Here is a 22,246-nt window from a genome sequence, read left to right as displayed (position 1 = left end):
TAGCTACGATCATAGATCTGCAGGGTTATAAATGCACATTTTCCACGGCATTTCCCAGGAACACACATATATCAATTCATCGTCTCCCTCATCTAAATAATACCAGGCAGCATGACAAATCTCTTTCTCTTATATTTGTCGCCGAACTCCTTGCGGTAACGACGTTCCTTCTTCTTAGCCCAGCTAGCCATCTGCGCCGCACCGACCGTGATGAAGAACAGCACACTCCAGCTGAGCCCGCTAACCAGGTAGACTCCAAGCCAGGCAATCACCTCGAACAAGTAGTTAGGGCAGGTCACGAGGCTAAAACCAAGGCCGGAGGGAATTCCCCTCTCTGTGGTGCCAGGACGGCGCAGATCACGAAGTACCAGGTGCGCATTGAGGTTAGCGAGCTCCCCAAAGACAAAAAGTGCGAGACCAGAATACAAGAGAGCGGGGCTAGGCTGGCTAGTGGACGCAGCTGCGTCTGGACGGAAGACCCAGTAGGCGATGTTGAAGCCAGCTAGGATCCAATAATGAGCGCTGTTCTTGAAGATATTGCGAGCCGGCATCGTGGCGTTGCTAAAGCGGTGGATGAAAATCGTTTCATACTCGCGCTTCAAGAAGTGGACGGACAGGAGCCCACAAAGCAGAAGCTGGGTGTCGGAGGGGTCCGGAAGAGGTCCATCGAAATTGAAATAAATCAATGACCGGAGAGGAAAAAGAAACAGGGCAGGAATAAGAAGTGGCCCGAGATACTCGATGATGAACACAGTGCGCCAGCTTATCTGAGGGCCTTCAAGATCGTGACACAACCATCTATCGGTTAGCTCTCTAGTCACAGTGACAAGGGACAGCTAGCCTTCAGAGATCCAGCTCTTCCACGTACCAAGGTCCTTCACATGAATCACACTCATCTCTCTGAGGCCCGTTTGTTCCACAAGAGTGGTTTGCGAATTAGGGATCACTGTCCGGTCGCTGCCCTTGGTGATCCGCAGGCGGTGGATGGAACAGCCTGAAGTTCGCGCGAGCGAGCTATATACTGCCTGCGCGGAGGCATCGGAGGCTATGTGAAGCTCATTAGGGAGTCCCTTGATTGGTTTCCCTAACGTCGCGTTAGCATACCAGTTCGGACGTCCAGAGAGGCTACAAAAAGATCAAACGAACCTCGTGGCTCAACAACCAGCGTAATATCTGTCGACCCCATTGCAATCAGGACCTCGGCCGTTTTTTTTGGGATGTTCTATGCGGCAAATTGATTGATCTTGCAGGGTAAGAGGCAACCATTTATTTTCAACGGTGGAAACGGGCCTCGGCTTTTTGGTCACGTGAGCTCAACATTTCCATCCCTAGTGACGCCATTGGATTTGGAGCTGCACAATTGTCCATCGCGTATACAATGTGCTGGGATAAACTCGGTATTCGGAGGGGCAGTATCATCGAAGGGAAGAGAGTGTAGACTCTTCAGCAAAGGACAGCAATACATTTGTCCTCATGGATATTGTTATGCCAGTAAATGTGTAATTGCGTCAATGTTCTCACCATCCTTACTCGAAGTAATATATTTTGACTGAGCAGGCTACTCCTAGTTTTATGGGTAATATAGGTACGTCTTGCAGGGAATTTGAGAAGGAACGGTTAGTCGCATGAAAAGAAGAATCTAAAAAAGAAAAAAAATACATATCATAAGATTATCTTGAAAGCTTAGTTCTATGTAGACGGCAGCCACCGTGAAATACTCCCAAGTTTGCTGAAGAGTCCATGCCTTAAATAGTCTTTCGTGTAGTCTGGGTGGCGTCAACAGGATTCTCTTCCTCTTTCTTGTCATCATCATAATTCCCTCTATTGTTATTCATTCGGATTTCATTCCAACTTGGGTTGAGGTTGTCTCGGCATTACTGTACTTCCAAATACAGATCTGGTGACACGATCGGCACGCGTCATACACACCCTGGCTAGACAGCGAGCAAGTTATCCTTCTCATCTCCTCCACAGGGTTTCTCCGAGGTGCTGATCGCAGCTGACTCTATGATATACACTACTACTACAAATGGTAGGACTTCGGAGACAAGGTATCCTGGTAGAGAGTCAGCTACTTTGTGGTACCTGCAGAAGGGCGTTGAAGAATGTGAATTCTCCTGTCTCAGCCAGCCATTCAAGTACAAGAAGAAGGCCATTATATTTGGCTTGTATCAGTGCGGCAATAAGATGATGGATGTCTCTCTCGGCCCTTCTCGCTTGAGATGTTACTTGCTCCTTAAGAACACCCAATAGCGGATTTTTGAATCGATTCCAGGAATTGGGGGCACTGCTCATAATGGTTCATTCCTCGGCTACTGCGCAAGGTGGCCGCTTTCATGCGCGAATCAGGGTGTCCTCCGCACAGAGATGTATGTAGAGACAAAGTACAGCTGTCAGTGGGGCATTTCTCGTTTCGGCGAGAGTATGTAGTCCACGAAGGGAGAAAGGACACTAATGTTGGTATGACGCCTCCGGATCCGGGTGCTATGAGTGGCTGGCGCAGTACATGGACATGCAGATTGCTCGATTTTCCCACACAATTCATGCTGTTGGCTTAATCCTGCCTCACTGCACTGTGTGGCCTTTCAGTCCACATGGAAACCGTCGACAGAACTTCCTGAAACCTTGGCTGGACTCTGGAGAACCTACTCTACCCTCCCTTTTCTCCTATTCAGCCCTTTTCAGAACCTACCATGGTTACTTTATAAATTGTACCGCAGAACCCTGGATCGTTGGACCTATATACTCCTACATTTTCATATGCTTCTGACGTCTGTTCAATTTTAAGTTTTACTGTTGGTGGTTAGTATTGGATATCACGGATTTGAGAGAGATTATCTTTCATTGTATAGTTCGTCACAGGTCATTTGCTGAGCTCTGTGTCATGAGGGTGTTTGGTACCGAAATATTTATCGTCCCCCATTTCGCTGTAGGAAACTTGACTACGAGCTACTACCATCGTGCTACTACCTTCGGCCAGCTTTTCTACAACCTATCCCACAATGATGGACCAAACGTCGACTTCGGTTTTGAACGGGGTCACAAAGACCTTTTCGCAGATCGAAAAGGTTGTGTCTGCATCGCTACGTCCATTACCAACTGACACAGGGGATGGGACGTATATGGCATCGTCAAATAGTTCTGGTATTGTCAAAGATATCAGCCAACTCGACCTCAACGACGTCAAGACTATGGTGGATCTTACTAAGAACGTTGCTACGGGGGAGCCGGTCGATGATAAACAGTATATCATGGAACGAACGATACAAGTAAGCCCATAACCCCATTCATACTAAACAAGCACTTCAACTTTCGATACTGAACCATGCTTCTAGCTCGTTTCGGGATTGCCGCCTACATCTCGAGCTGGCAGAGAAATGACACATGCTTTTCTTAACCAACTGTGGAGTGATTTAGAACACCCTCCCATCTCGTATGTTGCTTGGCGGCGAGTAAACTTATATAAAAATAATAAGGCTAACAATATGACGTAGATATCTGGGTCGTGATTCCTTGTATCGGGAGGCTGATGGCTCCAGAAATGTATGGCCCTACTTACAGACCAAAATACGCTCACTAACAGTGGAGTAAGAATATGCTGTGGCCTCATATTGGTGCTGCTGGCTCTCACTATGCAAGATCCGTACGGCCTCAGACAATACAGTCGCCTGTTCTTCCTGACCCTGAGACCCTTTTCGATTCTCTCTTGGCACGTAAGCATTTCCAAGAGCATCCGAACAAAATATCCAGTGTTTTGTTTTATATTGCTTCCATTATAATCCATGGTAAGCTTGTCGGGAGGAAAAGAATCCAAATCGCACTGAAACTGACAGCACCCGAGACCTATTTCAAACGGATCCCAATGACAATACGGTATCGCTGACATCGTCGTACCTGGACCTTGCACCGCTCTATGGGAACAATCAGGATGAGCAAAACTCTGTGCGGACTTTCAAAGATGGAAAGCTGAAGCCGGACTGCTTCTCGACAAAAAGAATACTAGGGTTTCCACCAGGAGTTGGCGTGCTTCTGATTATGTTCAACCGGTTCCATAACTATGTCGTCGAGCAGTTGGCATCCATAAATGAAAATGACCGGTTTACCCGACCAGACGAGTCACAAGCTAAGGAGTATGCGAGATATGACGGCGACCTTTTCCAGACAGGACGGCTTGTGACTTGCGGCCTATACGTCAACATCATTCTCAAAGACTACGTTCGAACGATTCTGAATGTCAATAGAACTGATAGCACCTGGAGCTTAGATCCTCGCGCAGTGATCAAAGATGGACTGTTTGGGCGAGCAGCAGCCCAGGCCACAGGTAACCAAGTATCCGCAGAATTTAACCTCATTTACCGCTGGCATTCTTGCGTATCACAGCGCGATGAGAAGTGGATACGGGAGCTATACAGCGAGATATTTCCTGGAAAGGACCCGAGTAGCATTCCCCCGGATGAGTTTGTTCGGGGCCTTGGTAAATGGGAGGCGGAGCTTCCAGAACAGTCACAGGATTGCTCATTTGCCGGACTGCAGCGCAAAGCGAACGGGATGTTTGATGATGATGCTTTGGTCAATATTTTCCGGGAAAGTGTAGAGGACTGTGCAGGGGCATTTGGTGCCTCGCACGTCCCTACTGTCTTCAAGAGTATTGAAGCGCTTGGAGTTATGCAATCCCGTTCTTGGAACCTGGCAACTTTAAATGAGTTCCGAAAATTCTTCAATTTGGTTCCCTATAAAACATTTGAGGAGATTAATCCTGACCCTTACATTGCTGACCAGCTCAAACGGTTGTATGACCACCCTGATCGCGTGGAGATTTACCCAGGCGTCATTATCGAGGACACAAAGGATTCGTTGGCTCCCGGCAGCGGTCTCTGCACCAATTTCACGATATCTAGGGCTGTTCTCTCAGATGCGGTGGCTTTGGTTCGTGGCGATAGATTTTATTCGACTGACTTCACGCCGAAGCATCTTACAAACTGGGGTTTCAAGGAAATCCAGCCTGAAGATTCTGTTGACCAAGGACATGTCTGGTACAAGCTAGTCTTGCGAGCGTTTCCGAACCATTTCAAAGGAAATTCTGTATACGCACATTTCCCTATGGTCATTCCATCCGAGAACAAGAAGATTCTCACAAAGCTCAGGCTCTCGCAAAAGTACTCCTGGGACAAACCTAGGTACATATCTCCGCCTCGCTTTATTAATTCGCACACTGCTTGTATGTCTATATTATCAAACCAGGAGACATTCAAGGTAACATGGGGTCAAAAGATTGAATTCTTGATGCACCGCAACAATCATCCGTATGGCAGAACTTTCATGCTTTCTGGTGATAACTTGCCAAATGCTACATCGCGGAAGATGATGAAATCGGCACTGTACTGGAACAAATGGGAAGATGAAGTAAAGAATTTCTATGAGGCGATTACCTTGGAGCTCTTACATAGGCATTCTTACAAGATCGCCGGAACCAACCAGGTTGATATTGTACGTGACGTTGTTAATATCGCCCATGTTCACTTCTGTGCGACTGTTTTCTCATTGCCCTTGAAAACTGAAACCAACCCTCGGGGCATATTCACGGAAGTCGAGCTATATAAGATCATGGCGGTTGTCTTCACCTCTATATTCTATGATGTGGATGTCGCGAAGTCTTTCGAACTGAATGAAGTTGCTCGAGCGGCTGCACAGCAACTTGGCCAGCTGACAATGGCCAATGTTGAATTGGTTGCCACATCAGGCTTTATTGCGAATCTGGTTAATATTCTGCATCGTCACGATGCTCTTAGTGAGTATGGTGTCCACATGATTCAACGCTTACTCGCCAGTGGTCTTCCAGCAAATGAGATTGTATGGACTCACTTACTGCCAACTGCTGGTGGAATGGTGGCAAATGAAGGGCAGCTCTTCTCTCAATGTCTCGACTACTACCTCTCTGAAGAGGGATCGAGTTACCTACCGGAGATCAATCGACTCGCCAATGAAAACACCCCAGAAGCTGACAATAAATTGCTACACTAGTAAGAAAACCACTATTCAAAAGATGCGCTATGTCAGGTGTACTGAGATACTTTCTTCCTCTTATAGTTTCATGGAGGGTGCTCGACTGCGATCATCTGTAGGCTTACCTCGCGTGATAGCAAAGCCCACAACCATCATGGACAATGGAGAGAAAGTGAATTTGAAGGCTGGCCAGCACATACTTTGCAATTTAGTGAGTGAATGAACCTCTCCCTGCACCCCCGTCTTCATTAGCAATGAGTATGATGTATGCATTAAAGACAGAAAGAGAAAGGAAACACAAGCGCTACAAGACACGGTTAACTGTGTTCAAGCTACTGACATCTGCTGCTCTCTACCTAGGTAACCGCATCTATGGACCCTACCAGTTTTCCGGAGCCAGAAAAAGTAAAACTTGATCGCGATATGGGTCTTTATGCCCACTTCGGTTTTGGGCCACATCGATGCTTAGGAATCGGCCTCTGCAAAATAGCGCTCACGACGATGCTGAAAGTAATAGGACAACTCAACAATCTTCGCCGCGCTCCTGGTCCTCAAGGGAGGCTCCACAAGCTTTCAGGACCTGGGGGGATTTCAAAGTACCTGAATGCAGACCAAAGTGGGTTTACGCCCTTCCCAACGAGCATGAAGGTTCAATGGGATGGTGAATTGCCGGATCTGAAACAGAAATCGTAGTTTGAACACACGATGAATATGTACTGTTACATTGTTGAGAAACGGCTCTCGAGCAGTATTTTTTTAAATATCACAGTTGCTAATAATTTTTCTTCAGCTATGCACCATGAGTTGTATTATTCATGTGAATATCATTCAGCTGCGAGAAAATATATTATTCATAATTTTCTTCTGCTGTCAGCCTTATGTAGAGGCCTCGGCTCACGAGCCAGCCATTTTTTAGGCAAAATAGGATACCTTATATGCCTCCTAGAAATTTCAGGTACCTGTGCCTAACATCAGGTAGTAGCCAGTACATGAAAAACGCTATGTGATCCTGGTAGGAGAGGTTTCTCAGCAGATATCTACCTGGTACCGCACCTATATAGTACAGTACCAGATTTGTAGGTGTGTAGTATCTTACCTATGGTAATAACGATACCAGTACAGGACGAAGACAAAGAAACACCCCACCTCTATGGTCCTCCTAGCTGTATTCACCCCATCTGCATGGATGGACAGCCTCCATGAAATCCATCCAAGTGAATTGAGAATCAATAATAAGCAAAAATTGATCTGGGACCGTTAGTTTCTGACTTGTCTGTCGGCGGGGAAGAAGACCCGCTCCGGCTGCTACTAGTGAGCCACAACCGTGACCAGAAAGCCCGGAGCTCCATCATTTCATCGGGATAATTTCACGAACCTTCCAAGTTCCATCTCTTCTTACCTCCCCGTCCTCTCATTCCCCCATCCGTCTCTCCTCCATATCTCTTTCTTCCCACCCTTCATCTCCCCGCCGTCTACGAGTAGTCCTGAATTACTTCTCTTCACCTCTCTTTGATACGACTTGGATGTCAAAGCTTCAGGGTTGACGACCTGCACCGTTTCCCTGTTCTTTTTGACGCCTAGCGATACGTACCGTATTTAGGTGAAGCCTCAGTTTCCCAACCCCATCCTGAGGAAAAAAAGTTTTCCTTTCAACGTTTTACCCTTGGATCGAATTTTCTTTCGCACTCGTTCATCGACTGAGCCGACGGGCGCTTCGAGAGAATCATTTCCCCTCTCACTTCCACTCATTTCGCTTTTCGTTGAGGAAAGAGAGGTCCCCAAAACGTCATAAGGCCTGCTCCGCAACTCGGTCTTCACGACCCCCGCCTACCCTCTCTAGGAGGCACTCTCCTAGACACTCTTTGTCCCTCATACCTCCTCATGATTTAATCTTTATTTGAGCGTCATTATGGGGAGAATTAAGAAGGTGGCAAGCCAGAAACATGAGGCTACAATCGTGGGTTTCCATATCCTTTCATATGCCGTGCAAACATCATCGACCTGAACATCAACTAATTTTTTTTTTCCCTTTTTCTACTTTATAGTCCCCTTATTTGGCGGAATTCGTAGCTCGCGCCACGACTATCCCAGTCCCCGAGCTCCCTTCTCACCTCAAGACATTCCCTCGTCTATGGCCTTTCCCTAGAGGTGATTTATATCATTGGATTAATGTTTTGAATCGCTTCGATGAAATTCTGGCGTCGGTTATTGATAAATACGCCCTCAACAATGGTCCACAAACAATGCCGTTTGGCAGACACGTTCTTGTTGATTCCTGTACCGGCAGCGATAATAACGTGGGCTCAGGGGACGTCGATTCTAGATTGAGCGCTCTTGCATACGGTCCAGATGGAGATAGAGAGCTCCTAGAAGCGGTTATCGACTTCTCTAGACTTCTGTTGGAGAAGTGTGGTAATCGCAGCCTGTATAGCAGCAGTGAGCGTCTAGGGGAGCTTTTGAACACCACGTCGCTTTCTCTTCTGCAGTCTACGCTTCGTCTATCGCTTTCATTGGCACAAAGGTATCACTTTCGTCAACGTGGCGGCTCCCATCTTCAGCAGAGTTTGTTGGCAGCCCACTTCAACATCGATCTGGAGAAATTGCAGAAAGTTGCCGCACCGTTCCCGCGTCCTTCTGTGCCCGCCTCCGGCAAGATAAGTGTATCTCCTGCGTTAGGGATCAAAGGCAAGGAGAAGGGACCGCAGACTAGGTACGATGCGAATGATTTAGTATCGGTAGCCCGAGAGAGTGATGGTTGGGAGGAGTGGGGCGATGTTCACCAGCTTTTCTATCCATCTGGCTCTTCCGAACAAGTGAAGGTAACGTCGGAAAGTGCACAAGGTGGAGCGCCAGCACAAGCTCCTTGCACACCGACGCCTCTGCGCAGGAGCAATACCCACCCCACCCCTCGCCTTAGCAGGTCTTCTATCATAGATGATTCTCCCGGCTTCGTTGCCAACACTCCTTCTGGAAAGTTTGACGACGTGCCACGGGGTGGGAAGACCCTTGACATCTCCTACTCGAAAATTTCTTCCACGTCGTCTGAGGATCTTCTTACGTCGCACTTGGAAGAGGTCCCCGAAGATGCACAATACGAGCTTCTCTACCGAATTCGGACGGCTCGAGGATTGGTAACATCTAGCTCTACTCGAGAACAGATCCTCGCAACCAGGATTCTTGCAATTACCAACTTAGCATACGTCTACCCTGAATCTCTCTTCCAGCAAAAGGTTCTTCAGTATGATATGGAACAACCGAAACGCCTCCAGATTGCCTATCAGCTGAGTGAATTAGTTCATCTCGGTGCAAGTGGCGACCTCAGAGTATCTCGGTTTCTACAGACCCTCGCACTCCAGGCACTTGATGCCCTGGCGAAACACAAAGCAAGGGCGATCGATGTTTGTGCTGCGCTGAGCGTCAATGTAAACCATGGTGTGCTTATGTTCTTGACCCGGAAAGCGGTCAATGAGTTAGGGTCCGAAGACAATGATGGAGATGATGGCAGCCAGGACGAATGGCGGGATGCCTTGCTTTCCCTCCTACGAACACTTCCTGGCTCAAGCTCTAGGACCCCAGAGACGCTTGTTTCAGCGGGCTTGATTCCGATGTTCGTCGATATCCTAAATCTCCGGACCGAGAAAGCGCGCCGTGTCTACTCTCGTGTTATGGAATTCCTGGACACCTTTGTTCACACGGTTCGTGATGCGCTTGGGACCCTTACAAATGCAAAGGGATTCGACGCAATTTCGGATCTCATTGATTTTGAAACCAAGACGTCGTTTGAAAATGTATCGCGGGGCGCCGGAATCCCGCCCCAGCACAAGACCCCGTCAATCGATTATCAAATTCCGTACTTTCAGCAGCAGACACTTCGATGGCTGTTCCGGTTTGTTAATTATATTATGCAACATAATGGCGGAGGCTTCGATCGGGTTCTTCGAAATCTAATTGACTCACCTCAGCTCCTGACGTCTCTGCGATTGGTGTTTGAAAATGCTCGGATATTCGGTTCTCACGTTTGGAGTAATGCGGTCAATATTCTTAGCAGCTTTATTCATAACGAACCTACCAGCTATGCAGTCATTGCCGAGGCTGGCCTGACCAAAAGTTTCTTGGAGGCTGTGACATTTCGCGAGCTCAAGACTGCAGAGAAACCGCCAGTTGATCCGGAAGGCATTGGTGCTGAAGGAGAGCCCTCTGGGCCGTCCGCTGCCGAGAATGGGGCTCCTGCAAGCCAGGATAAGAAACCGCGAGAGTTCGAACTTGCAAGATCGGGGGATGCGAAGCTTGCTCCTGGCATCATGCCTGCTGCGGAGGCTTTGTCATGTGTTCCATCTGCTTTCGGGGCTATCTGTCTGAATTCCTCCGGACTAGAACTATTTCAATCCTCTCATGCCTTGGAGAGTTTCTTTGAGATCTTTGAAAATCCCCAACATGTAAAATGCTTGAAAGACGATCCTAACCTGGTCCGCTCACTGGGCACCACATTTGATGAACTAGTACGACACCATCCAGCACTCAAATCGTCAATCATGACTGCAGTCATTGTGATGGTTGCACGCGTGGGCCTTCTGTGCAGAAGCAGAGCCTGGACAGATGGTATTGGGGCAAACTGTGGACGGAGGACTCTCAAGGGAAACCAATAGTTTCTGGACCTTCTCATCATCTATTCAGGAGAATTGGTGGCAGCATGACCGGTGAATCTATTGAAACATCAGAGCTGGATGTTAGAGAACCAAACTCGAGTGACCTACCCGATGGTAGCAAATTGACTATGGGGAACATAGGCCAGGTTCTGCCATCTGACCATCGTATCGAACCTAAGGATCAAGATCCTAGTGGCCTAACAGCAACTGATTACCTATATCCTGTGTTGAGGTTTTTGGGTGCTTTCTTTGAGAACCAAGCTAACTGCACCCATTTCATTGAATCCGGTGGCGTGGAGTTCATCCTAGATTTCGCGACACTGCAAAGCCTTCCGTTTGATTTCCACAACACTGATACCAATCAGGAGCTCACTGTATTGGTACACATGCTGGCAGAGACGAAGCCTCATCTGGTTGTCCCTAGACTAGTGGATCGCCTCGACTCGATTGTCGAGTTGCTCTCCGATTTCTGGCGCTTGTCTGGGCCTCGAGACTCAGGGTTCTTCGCCCCGTTGATTAAGCCGTCTTCCGAGAAGGAAACCGAGGCCAAATGCGGCGAATCCTGGACCCTTGTTAAAGGTAACGGGACGTACTTTGCTAAGCATATGGTGGCTGCTCTTATCCTAACGGACCTCCTTCGGGAGGTCTATTCCATGCCTCTGTATCAGACCCGGCCCAGCCAGCAGGCTTCCGCATTCGCCCAGGTCAATCTGGCCGACCGTTATTGCTCTCTGATTGGAAGATTGGGAGGTCTACATGCAGCGTGTGTGTGGGAGGAGATCCTGCTAGAGAAGAACATACCGGACACTTGGGATCAGGCAACAAAAGCGCAATCAAGCGGGCTGAGTGCTGAGAAATCCAATGAGACCGTGGGGCCTTCGAATCCGGATGGAGGTTCCACTGCGGCTGCAGGTGGCTCTCAAGAAGGTTCGTCTACCAATGACGCTGCTCAGCTAGGTCCTAGTCAAGAGCCAAAGGAGAGTGCTGCCGAAATTCTGGAAGGCGGCATGGCGTTCAAGAACGTTCAAGCCCTTAGATATCTTCTGAGTTCCTTGCCCTCCTCAATCACAGGCTTTTTCCATAATCTGGGGCTCGGTCTAATTGGAAAAAGGAGGATTGATTTCTACCAAAGGCAAAATGCTACCATGGTTGCCGAGGCCGTTGCACTGGCTGTGATCGAGCAGTTGAAACTCTCCCCTCCAAACTCGAGTGATAGCCCTAAACTTCGATTCGCATACCTCATTGTCATATTGTCCTCGTTCACGCATTTGCTCTTTGAAGGTTCGTGTCCATGTTCACCTCTTGCCTACGCTAATAAACAACTGTATCTAAGAGACTGACTTTGTCGCAGCCACGGCGGACCGCCCTCATTCGCACTACCTCACTCTGGTTCTCTTTGCGTTCAAGAGGTGCGGAGGGCTGAAGTTATTGAAAGACGTATGTGACACTTTCATGCGGGAGGTTAAGGCCCTGACCCCTTCGAAGTCTGTTCCCGAATCTGAGAATGACGTCTCAGCCCGGCTTACCTCGGCTTATGGGGGTGTCAAGATTATCCTTGGCTTCTTCTCCGAGCTAGCATCCGGGAAGAACATCATCGATTCTAGTCAGACACAAGCCATGACTAGTAGTGACCGGGATCGGGATAGGCCCGATTATTTCCAACCAGGGCAGTTCCTGGTTGACCTACGAATGGAGATACTTCCAATGGCCAGGGACATGTGGAATTCCGATTTTGGGACCCAGTCGTCGAGCTCTGTGATCAAGTGTCTAGTCGACATCCTGCGTTCATCACTTGATGGTGAATATGAGACGGGGGCTGCTCGACGCTCCGACACTCCCCCGCCTTTGACAGAAGTAGCGAAGAGAGCATTTGTACTCAACCGGGATCGTGCCACTTCCTTACAAGATAAAGGGTTCGACTCAGACCTGGTGAAGGAAGCGATGTACCGCTGCAATAACGTTGCCCTCGCTGCTGAGGAATACTGCAAGGCACAAAGCTGGCTGTTACCTCCTCCAAGAATGGCGCCTCCACCCAACGACGTTGAGTCTGCTCGTTCTAGTACGACGTCAGGCGGAGAGCCTGCCGAGGATGCAGCCGTGGGAGATGCTCCACCCTTCGACAGCGGGCTCCTCGAACGTTCTGCTCTTGCTATGCTTTTGGCGCAAGCGTCAGGCCGGTCAGACGAAGGATCCCGGCAAGATCAAAATCAAGGAGGAACCGAGGAGAGTGAAGTTAGGCATGGTACTGAATTCTTAGCTCGAGCCTTGACTCACATCCTTAATGATGAACATGGTACAGGTGATATCGATCGAGATGAGCCTTCGAGTAGCAACACTCGTAATACTGGCTCCGCCGGAGGAGATCCTTCTGAGTCATCGAACAGTGCGGCCAACCAGTCCTCGGAGCATAGTGCAGATCAACCTGTACGACGTCGTGAGGTTCTCACTGTGGAAGATTTGGATAAGGAGCGTGAGAAAGTTCGTTCGAACCTGATCGAGCGTTGCTTGGATGTGTTGAATGAGCACCATGACGTGTCCTTTGAATTGGCCGACCTGATTTCTTCTGCTACCAAGAAGCACCGCGACCCGGAAACATTCCGGAAGGATGTTGGTGAGATTCTTGTTCAATCTCTTGTTTCCTTGCAGATGGACAACTTCCAAGCGGCTGGTAAAAAGGTTGCAGCCTATGCCCATCTCCTGGCGCTAGTAGTCCAAGACAGAGACATGTACAATGCCACGTTGGGAGAACTCAAAGAGTGCTTCACCACTTTCCTTGGATTTATCAAATTGTCGCCTGAAGGTTCCGATGAGTCGTTCCCGTGGATTGGGCACGTGCTTCTCGTACTAGAGAAATTGCTTTCTGATGACGCACAGCCTACTCAGATCCAGTGGAGTTTGCCTGATAGCAATAGCGCAGATGCCCAAGACGATTTCCCAGCTCACCTGGCAGAGCCACTTGTGTCTATAGACCAGAAAACGCAGTTGTTCGAGGCACTCGTTGAAATTCTTCCGAGGATCGGAAAGGATGATACTCTAGCCCTCTCCGTGTCTCGAATTCTTGTAATCCTTACTCGGCATCGCAGCATTGCTGTCCGCTTAGGTGAGAAGCGAAGCTTGCAGCGCCTTTTCGTTATGGTTAAGCAACTTTCGAGCTCGACAAATGAAAAACTCCAGAGTGCTTTCATGTTGATATTAAGACATATAATTGAAGATGAAGACACTATTCGGCAAATAATGAGAAGTGAGATTGTCGCCAACTTTGAGTCTAAATCGTCTCGCCAGATTGATACTACCGGTTACGTCCGACAAATGTATCATCTCGTCCTTAGGTCACCGGAGCTGTTTGTGGAAGTATCGAACGAAAAGCTGAAGTTGCAACGATATGATAGTCGGCAACGCCCTCAGGTTCTTACTCTGAAGTCAGACAAGAATAGTGGCACTTCTAACTCCTCGTCGACTGAAAATGGTGCACAGAGCTCAAGTCGTAGCGATGAGAACGCATCGGGCGCCGCGCCCTCGGAGGAACAAGATAAGGGCAAAGGCACAGAGCTGAAAACACCTGTTGTGGAAAACCCGGACGGCGTCATTCATTATCTACTTTCTGAGCTTTTATCTTACAAGGATGTCGATGACAAGGAACCATCTACCGAGTCTGCAGATTCCTCTGCTCAAGAACAATCAGAGATCCAGACCGATGTGGAAATGTCAACTGAAGAGCCCTCTCCGTCTGTTTCTACTACCGACTTGCAGGCTATACGCAACTCCAAAAAGCCAGAAAAGCCGGTATTCAAAGCTGATGATCATCCAATCTACATATACCGATGCTTCCTGTTGCAATGTCTGACAGAACTCCTTTCGTCGTACAATCGAACTAAGGTCGAATTCATCAACTTCTCTCGCAAAGCAGATCCTCTTGCAGCCACCCCGTCCAAGCCACGCTCGGGTATCCTGAATTATCTTCTGAATGCCCTCGTTCCTATCGGCACCATGGAACATGAGGAGTCTGTTGCTTTTAAGAAGCGGAGCAACACTTCTTCTTGGACCATGCGAGTACTTGTTGCCTTGTGCACCAAGACTGGCGAGTTTGGTGGCACTGGAAGACGTCGAGATCAGAATACGAATGAAGAAGACGAGCCAGAGCTTGCCTTTGTACGAAAGTTTGTCTTGGAACACGCGCTTCGAGCCTATAAAGAGGCGAATGCGTCCAACGAACCTTTAGATGCAAAGTATTCTAGGCTGATGTCTTTGGCTGATCTGTTTGATAAGATGCTTAGCGGCTATGCTTTCGTTTCGGGGGATACTAATTTCCCTGCCTCCACAAGACAGCTCGCGAAAACAATGTTCGAAAAAAATTTCATCGCTGCGCTCACGGCCTCAGTTGCTGAAGTTGATCTTAATTTCCCAGCCTCTAAGCGTGTCATCAAGTACATTCTACGCCCGCTTAACAAGCTTACGCAAACTGCTGTCATATTGAGTGAGACATCCGATCTCTCCACCCTCGGAGAGACGGAAGAAGATGAGATCTCGTCAGCTACTTCGGTTTCCGATATGGATGATGAACGCGAAGAAACCCCTGACCTGTTCCGGCACTCTACACTGGGTATGTTGGAACCTCGTCATGAAGAGGAGACAAGCTCCGAGGAATCGGAGGAAGAAGAAGATGATGAGATGTATGATGATGAATATGAAGAAGAAATGGATTATGATGAAGATCTTCCCGAGGATGATGGCGAGGTCGTCAGTGATGAAGAAGACGAAATCGAAGGTGTCGGTCCCATTGAAGGCCTTCCCGGCGATTCTGGTATGGATATCGAAGTTGTAATCGATGACGACGAAGATGATGAAGATGATGAGGAGGAGGAGGACGATGATGGGTCTGACATGGACGATGATGAAATTTTCGCCGGCGAGATCACTGGTGACCGGGACAACGAAAGTTTGGAAGGCGGAGATGATGATGAATGGGAAAGCGAGGAAATGTCAGAAGATGAGGAGGAAGCTGAGATTATGGACCAGTTTGAGAGCGAACTTGCCGATATCCGACAAGCTGATCAGCACGATGATGGGCGGCGGCGTTTTGACGATTTGTTCCGCGTTCTTAACGAGGCCGCTGGAGGTGTCGAGGATTTGCAAGCCGATAGCCTTGGGGATATTCACGATGACATCGCTGACGATGATTTGAATGAGGATGATGGTCAGACTTCCTATCCCCGTCCCCCTGAGACGTCTGAGGTTACTAACGTGGTATAGAAGATGATGAAATCGATGAGCTTGAGGAGGATCTTGACGATGCTGACGACGACCAAGGATCGTACCAAGGCTTCGATGATGGTAATTCCTATGATTTTCCCCAAGTATAACTATAGGCTAACTGGATTTTAACAGATGAAGATCTCATTGAACCATGGGGATGGGATAGTGAAGAGCCTCCATTGCCCCGTGGACATCACCATCGCTTCCGTGGGCCTCAGCCGGCATGGGCCGCAGTTACGGGGATTATGCCCAGTCGACATGGGGTCGTTCCAATCCAACCATACCGGTTTCACCGTACGCAGATTCCTGCGCGGGGATCCGATGACGGAACAAATCCCCTCCTTGTTCGAACTGACCGCGGACCTGAGACAGGCCAACCTCGTGGACCTGGTAACGAAGCTTTCACGGACTGGGTCCACGGTATGGAACCCGTGTCTACTGGCCGCTTGCTTCCCATGGATAGTCCTGTCAGTTTTATGAATGCCATTATGCAGGCCATCGGTGGACAAAATGCTCCAGGGTTCGGAGTTATTACTCGCCCAGACGGAATACACGTTCACGTTGACAGGCGAGCCCTCTTGCCCAATCGTATTCAAGATATGTTCGGGCTTGGCAGACAACAAGCTCCTCCATCTCGAGCCCGGGACGACCCGTCTCAAGCTGTAAGCTTCGCTCTTGCACCAACCAGGAACCGCTGGCAAGAGGAGGCTCGTATTTTGTTCAGCGGTACATACGTCGAGAAAACGCAGCGTGTAGTCAACTCCCTTCTGAAAATTCTCGTTCCTCCCGCCATCGAGGAAGAGAAAGAACGGGAAAAGCAAATGGAAGCGGAACTTAGGCGACGAGAGGAAGAACGAGCCGAGCGAGAACGTCAGGAACGCGCCGCCCGAGAAGAAGAGGAGAAAGAGCGGAAGCGGAAAGAGGAAGAAGAAAGTGCCAGGCGACAGCAAGAACTGGAGCAACAAGAAGCAGAACGGCAAGCTTCAGGGCCGGTTTCCGAACCTATGGACGATGTGCAACAAACAGACACCACTGGTGAAGCTGTTACTACATCAGACCAGGCTGATACGGGTCCTTCAGAACCCCGTCCCCGAGTGCACACAACTATCCGAGGCCGCCAACTTGACATCACTGGAATGGAAATTGACCCCGAGTACCTAGAGGCCCTACCTGAAGAGTTGAGAGAAGAGGTCATCATGCAACAACTCGCGGAGCAGCGTTCTCAGGCCACTGCAGCCGGTGAGGAGCCTAGCGAAATCAACCAGGAGTTCTTAGAAGCCTTGCCCCCAGAGATACGTGAAGAATTGCTGCAACAAGAGGCGGCCGATCGTCGCCGCCGAGAGCGTGAGAGTGCCCGCAGACAAGCAGCAACTAGCGGTGCTCCAGCTCACGCTGAAGATATGGACGCTGCTAGCTTCTTGGCTACTCTTGACCCATCTCTACGCCAGGCCGTCCTCGCCGACCAGCCGGAGGAAATTCTGGCAACCTTGGGGCCCGAATTTGTTTCCGAAGCACGCGCTCTTCCTGGAAGGCGGCTTACCCAATTTGGTGATATCTCGAGAGCCGAACATCGCCACAGAAACGAGCCAGCGGATGACAAAGAGCCGAAGAAGCAGCAGCGGCGTCAAATTGTTCAAATGTTGGACAAGGCTGGTGTTGCTACTCTACTCCGTTTGATGTTCATGCCTTTGCAGGGTAATGCGCGCCACCAGCTGAATGACATCCTCCATAATGTCTGTGAAAATCGACAGAATAGGGTTGAAGTGATTAGCCTTCTTCTTTCCGTTCTGCAGGACGGCAGCTCGGATGTCTCTGCGATCGAACGCAGTTTTGCTCAGCTTTCGCTGCGTGCTGCGTGTAAACCCCCTGTGTTGAAGACACCCCAGTCCGTAAAGCGCAGCCTTGCCTTCCAATCTTCCTCGAGCGTGAGCAGCGAAGTAACGCCGATCATGGTGGTGCAGCAATGCCTGGGAACTCTTTCTTTCTTGTCTCAGTATAACCCACATATTGCGTGGTTTTTCTTGACAGAGCATGACCCTTCATCTACACTCAAACTGAAGGCGTTCCGCAAGGGCAAGAGCAAGGAAAACAAGGCGAACAAATTTGCTCTCAACGCGCTGCTTAATCTTCTCGATCGAAAGTTGATTATGAAAGCCCTAACTGCATGGAACAACTATCTAGTCTCCTTAGCAGTATAACGCAGCCACTTACGTTACTTCTTCGTCGTGAGAAAGAAAAGCAAGAGGAAGAAGAAAAGGGCAAGAAACCAGAACGGGTGGAGAGCCAAGGGCAGTCAGGAGATCAGGAACAACAACCACAGCCTCAAACAGCAGAGGTCACTGGCTCCGCCACGGATGCTACCATGACAGATGCTCCAATGCCCTCTGGGGAAGGTACTGAAGCGCAGGGTGTGACAGAACCGGCCCAGGTTCAGGAGAACAAACCAGCAGAAACGTCTAAGACCGAGACAGCCAAGGGATCGACAGAGGAGGAAAAGCCTAAGAAGAGAATCATCGAGCCCCCTGTTGTCCCTGACCACAACCTACAACTGGTAGTCCATATCCTAGCCGCCCGTGAATGTAACGGAAAGACATTCAGGGATACGCTGTCAACCATCAATAACCTTTCTGCTGTACCTGGAGCAAGAGATGTGATTGGAAATGAGCTCGTCAGCCAGGCTCAAACCCTGAGTACCACAATTCTGACTGACCTGGACGAGTTATTAGCGCACATCAACCAGGCCCAAACCGGCACTGATATGCAAGGCTTGGCCCTAGCCAAGTTCTCTCCAGCAAGCTCGGACCAAGCGAAGCTGTTGCGTGTCCTTACTGCTCTTGACTACCTCTTTGATCCAAACCGCGCAGATAAGGTTAAAGGAAATGAACCTGAAAACACGTCCAAGGAGGATGTCTTGCAAACTTTGTACGAGAGTTCTACGTTCGGACCTTTGTGGACGAGGCTAGGCGAATGCTTGACCCTTATTCGACAGAAAGAAAATATGCTGAACGTGGCCACAATTCTCCTGCCGCTTATCGAGGCCCTGATGGTTGTGTGCAAGAACACTTCTTTGAAGGACACTACCCTTTCTCGAAACAGCCGGGAGTTGTCTGTGTCAAGCTCCTCGGTCGAAGCGGGACTGAATATGGAGAGTCTCTTCTTCAAGTTCACGGAGGAGCACCGCAAGATTCTGAATGAACTTGTCCGGCAGAACCCCCGCTTGATGAGTGGTACTTTCTCTTTGCTCGTGAAAAATCCCAAGGTCCTGGAATTCGATAACAAGCGGAATTACTTCACTCGCCGAATCCACTCTCGTGGTGCCGAGCCTCGTCATCCTCACCCTCCTCTCCAGCTTTCTGTCAGGAGAGACCAAGTTTTCCTCGACTCGTTCAAATCTCTATATTTCAAGACGGCAGATGAGCTGAAGTATGGCAAACTGAATGTGCGCTTCCATGGAGAAGAGGGTGTTGATGCAGGAGGTGTGACGAGAGAGTGGTTCCAAGTGCTTGCACGCGGCATGTTCAACCCTAACTATGCCTTGTTCATCCCAGTTGCCGCGGATCGAACGACTTTCCACCCCAATCGTCTGAGTGGCGTCAACTCGGAGCATCTGATGTTCTTCAAATTTATTGGTCGGATAATTGGCAAAGCCCTGTACGAGGGGCGGGTTCTTGATTGCCACTTTAGCCGTGCAGTGTACAAGTGCATCCTCAGTCGGTCCGTATCTATCAAGGATATGGAGACGCTCGATCTCGACTACTACAAGTCTCTCCTTTGGATGCTTGAAAACGACATCACTGACATCATCACCGAGACCTTCGCTGTTGAGACCGATGACTTTGGAGAAAAACAGGTCATCGACCTTATAGACAATGGAAGCAACATTCCAGTCACTCAAGAGAATAAGGAGGAGTATGTGCAGCGTGTTGTTGATTACCGCTTGATCGGATCCGTTAAAGAGCAGCTTGACAATTTTCTCAAAGGTATGGGTTTCCATCTTGTTCTTGCAAATGGTTAAAGGAATATACCGCTAACACCCCCTTGTAGGGTTCCACGAAATCATTCCACCTGATTTGATCTCTATTTTCAATGAACAAGAGCTTGAGCTGCTGATTTCTGGTCTTCCCGAGATTGATGTAGATGACTGGAAGGTAAATACTGAGTACCATAACTATTCTGCCTCTTCTCCCCAGATCCAGTGGTTCTGGCGTGCCGTCCGTTCATTCGACAAAGAAGAACGTGCCAAGCTACTCCAGTTCGTTACTGGAACGAGCAAGGTGCCGCTGAACGGCTTCAAGGAACTGGAAGGTATGAATGGTGTCAGTCGGTTCAACATCCATCGCGACTACGGCAACAAGGATCGCCTCCCAAGCTCGCACACGTGCTTCAACCGTAAGTCTTGTCTCATCCCCAGAGTTGATGTCGGAGAGTACTAACTGGGCATGACAGAGCTCGATCTTCCAGAATACGAGAGCTACGAGACTTTGAGGCAGCGTCTATATACTGCAATGACGGCCGGTAGCGAATATTTCGGGTTTGCATAAATTGGTAGCGCTGTTCGATTCTGTTGATTTGTGCGCCTGATGGCTTCACGAGTCTACCTGTTTTTCTCCTTTCCACTTCCATTAGCTCTAGTGCAGGTGCATTTTACGGCGTTTGACTTGTGCTTTTCGACTAGTTGTACCATTTGGGCTGATTTGTTGCTGGGGGACAGTAGAAGAAGCGTTGGCTGTGGCCGAAGAACCGGTTGAAGTGCAGGTCAGCCGGGACGATGGTGGTAGAGCAGCCCATTCTTTTACTATAACAACCCAGTGAAAAAAAAAAAACCATTTACTTCTGTTCATTGTGTTTTTTTGTTTCCCTTGCAGCCATGTATTCATGTACTTAGGGTAGTTCTAGAGCAATTAATTAATCAATGCAATTGGGGCTCTCTGTTTTCTCAATGACTAGCCGTCACATGGCAGGCGGTAAGCGCCAGTCTTGGGACGCAACATTTTTCTGCCGGAAAAAAAGTCTCACGGGGCATTGTGCAGTCTTCAAAGGCGATTCCTTTCTCTCTCGGGTATGAGCTCTTTCCATTCATCCGAATAATAGCCACCTCATCCATTTCTCAACCCATACTTCTTGCTTGGGTTCCTCTTATTGATTGCCTTGCTCCCTTCGTTGAACCCTGTTATTCCATAATGGCGACCAACTCGATCAAGCTCTTGACTGGTAACAGTCACCCTGAACTTGCAAACCTCGTAGCCGATCGGTATGACACTTCATGCTGTCTATGAGGCGGCTGCCGTGCTATGTCTTCATCACTGGGCTAACTAACTGCTCCTTATTTGGGCGAGATTGACAGACTCGGCATTGAGCTGACCAAGATCATGGTCCTCCAGTATTCAAATCAGGAAACCAGTGTTACAATCGGTGAAAGTGTGCGAGATGAAGACGTCTTCATCCTTCAGTCCACACGACCGAACGACATCAACGACGGGCTGATGGAGCTGCTTATCATGATCAATGCTTGCAAGACCGCCTCTGCGAGACGCATCACTGCCGTAATTCCCAACTTTCCTTATGCGCGCCAGGACAAGAAGGATAAAAGCCGTGCGCCGATTACCGCAAAGCTTATGGCGAACATGCTTCAGACTGCGGGATGCAACCACGTCATCACCATGGATCTTCACGCCAGTCAAATCCAGGGCTTCTTCAACGTTCCAGTCGATAACTTGTATGCTGAGCCAAGTATGCTGAAGTGGATCCGAGAGCATCTCGACGTGAACAACTGCGTCATCGTGAGTCCTGATGCTGGTGGTGCAAAGCGGTAAGAAGCGATACCTACGTACTGGCCCTTTTTGAGTCCGTCATTGACTGGTTGATGTTGTTATTAGCGCCACGAGTATCGCCGATCGACTGGACCTCCAATTTGCTTTGATCCACAAGGAGCGACCTCGTCCCAATGAAGTTTCGCGAATGGTTCTTGTTGGAAACGTTAAAGATAAGATTGCTATCATTGTCGATGATATGGCTGATACATGCGGAACTCTTGCCAAGGCCGCTGATACCGTGATGGAGCACGGGGCTAAGGAAGTTAACGCTATTGTTGTACACGGCATCCTCTCGGGTAAGGCGATTGAGAATATCAACAACAGCTGCCTCAAACGTGTGGTTGTCACCAACACTGTCCCCCATGCGGATAAGAAAGAAGCATGCGACAAGATTGATACCATTGATGTCAGCCCCACACTGGCCGAGGCCTGCAGGCGTACACACAACGGCGAGTCTGTGAGCTTCCTGTTTTCTCACACAGTGGCATAAATAAATGGCTTGAAATGACAAGCTGGGGTGGTCTGGTTTGG

General features: G+C 49.0%; 3 protein-coding genes across 3 annotated transcripts; 2 read left to right on the top strand and 1 right to left on the bottom strand.

Moving 5' to 3' along the window:
* Positions 1-92: 92 nt before the first annotated feature.
* On the bottom strand, positions 93-1,186 carry TSC13_1 (trans-2-enoyl-CoA reductase (NADPH) TSC13; the record flags this gene model as incomplete). Its single annotated transcript, XM_033569310.1, has 3 exons — positions 93-775; positions 869-1,084; positions 1,147-1,186. 3 exons carry the CDS (start codon positions 1,184-1,186, stop codon positions 93-95), a joined length of 939 nt encoding a protein of 312 aa, XP_033428116.1.
* A 1,816-nt stretch (positions 1,187-3,002) lies between these two features.
* On the top strand, positions 3,003-6,696 carry ATNIH1004_004639 (peroxidase/cytochrome P450 family protein; the record flags this gene model as incomplete). The annotated part of the gene is made up of 8 exons (XM_033569309.1): positions 3,003-3,269; positions 3,336-3,433; positions 3,495-3,543; positions 3,593-3,785; positions 3,842-6,020; positions 6,088-6,214; positions 6,364-6,448; positions 6,521-6,696. 8 exons carry the CDS (start codon positions 3,003-3,005, stop codon positions 6,694-6,696), a joined length of 3,174 nt encoding a protein of 1,057 aa, XP_033428115.1.
* Positions 6,697-7,912: 1,216 nt separating this feature from the next.
* Positions 7,913-22,205, top strand: tom1 (E3 ubiquitin-protein ligase TOM1; the record flags this gene model as incomplete). Its single annotated transcript, XM_033569308.1, has 12 exons — positions 7,913-7,960; positions 8,049-10,576; positions 10,678-11,930; positions 12,001-15,843; positions 15,900-15,980; positions 16,035-18,042; positions 18,093-19,882; positions 19,947-20,291; positions 20,349-20,433; positions 21,121-21,153; positions 21,247-21,711; positions 21,779-22,205. The coding sequence occupies 12 exons, from the start codon at positions 7,913-7,915 to the stop codon at positions 22,203-22,205; spliced, it is 12,906 nt and encodes a 4,301-aa protein (XP_033428114.1).
* Between the last annotated feature and the right edge of the window lie 41 nt (positions 22,206-22,246).

Source organism: Aspergillus tanneri (genome assembly GCF_003426965.1).
Source record: "Aspergillus tanneri strain NIH1004 chromosome Unknown AapTan_3_pilon_pilon_pilon, whole genome shotgun sequence".
Classification (NCBI taxonomy): domain Eukaryota; kingdom Fungi; phylum Ascomycota; class Eurotiomycetes; order Eurotiales; family Aspergillaceae; genus Aspergillus; species Aspergillus tanneri.
This window is presented reverse-complemented; position numbering and strand designations above follow the sequence as displayed.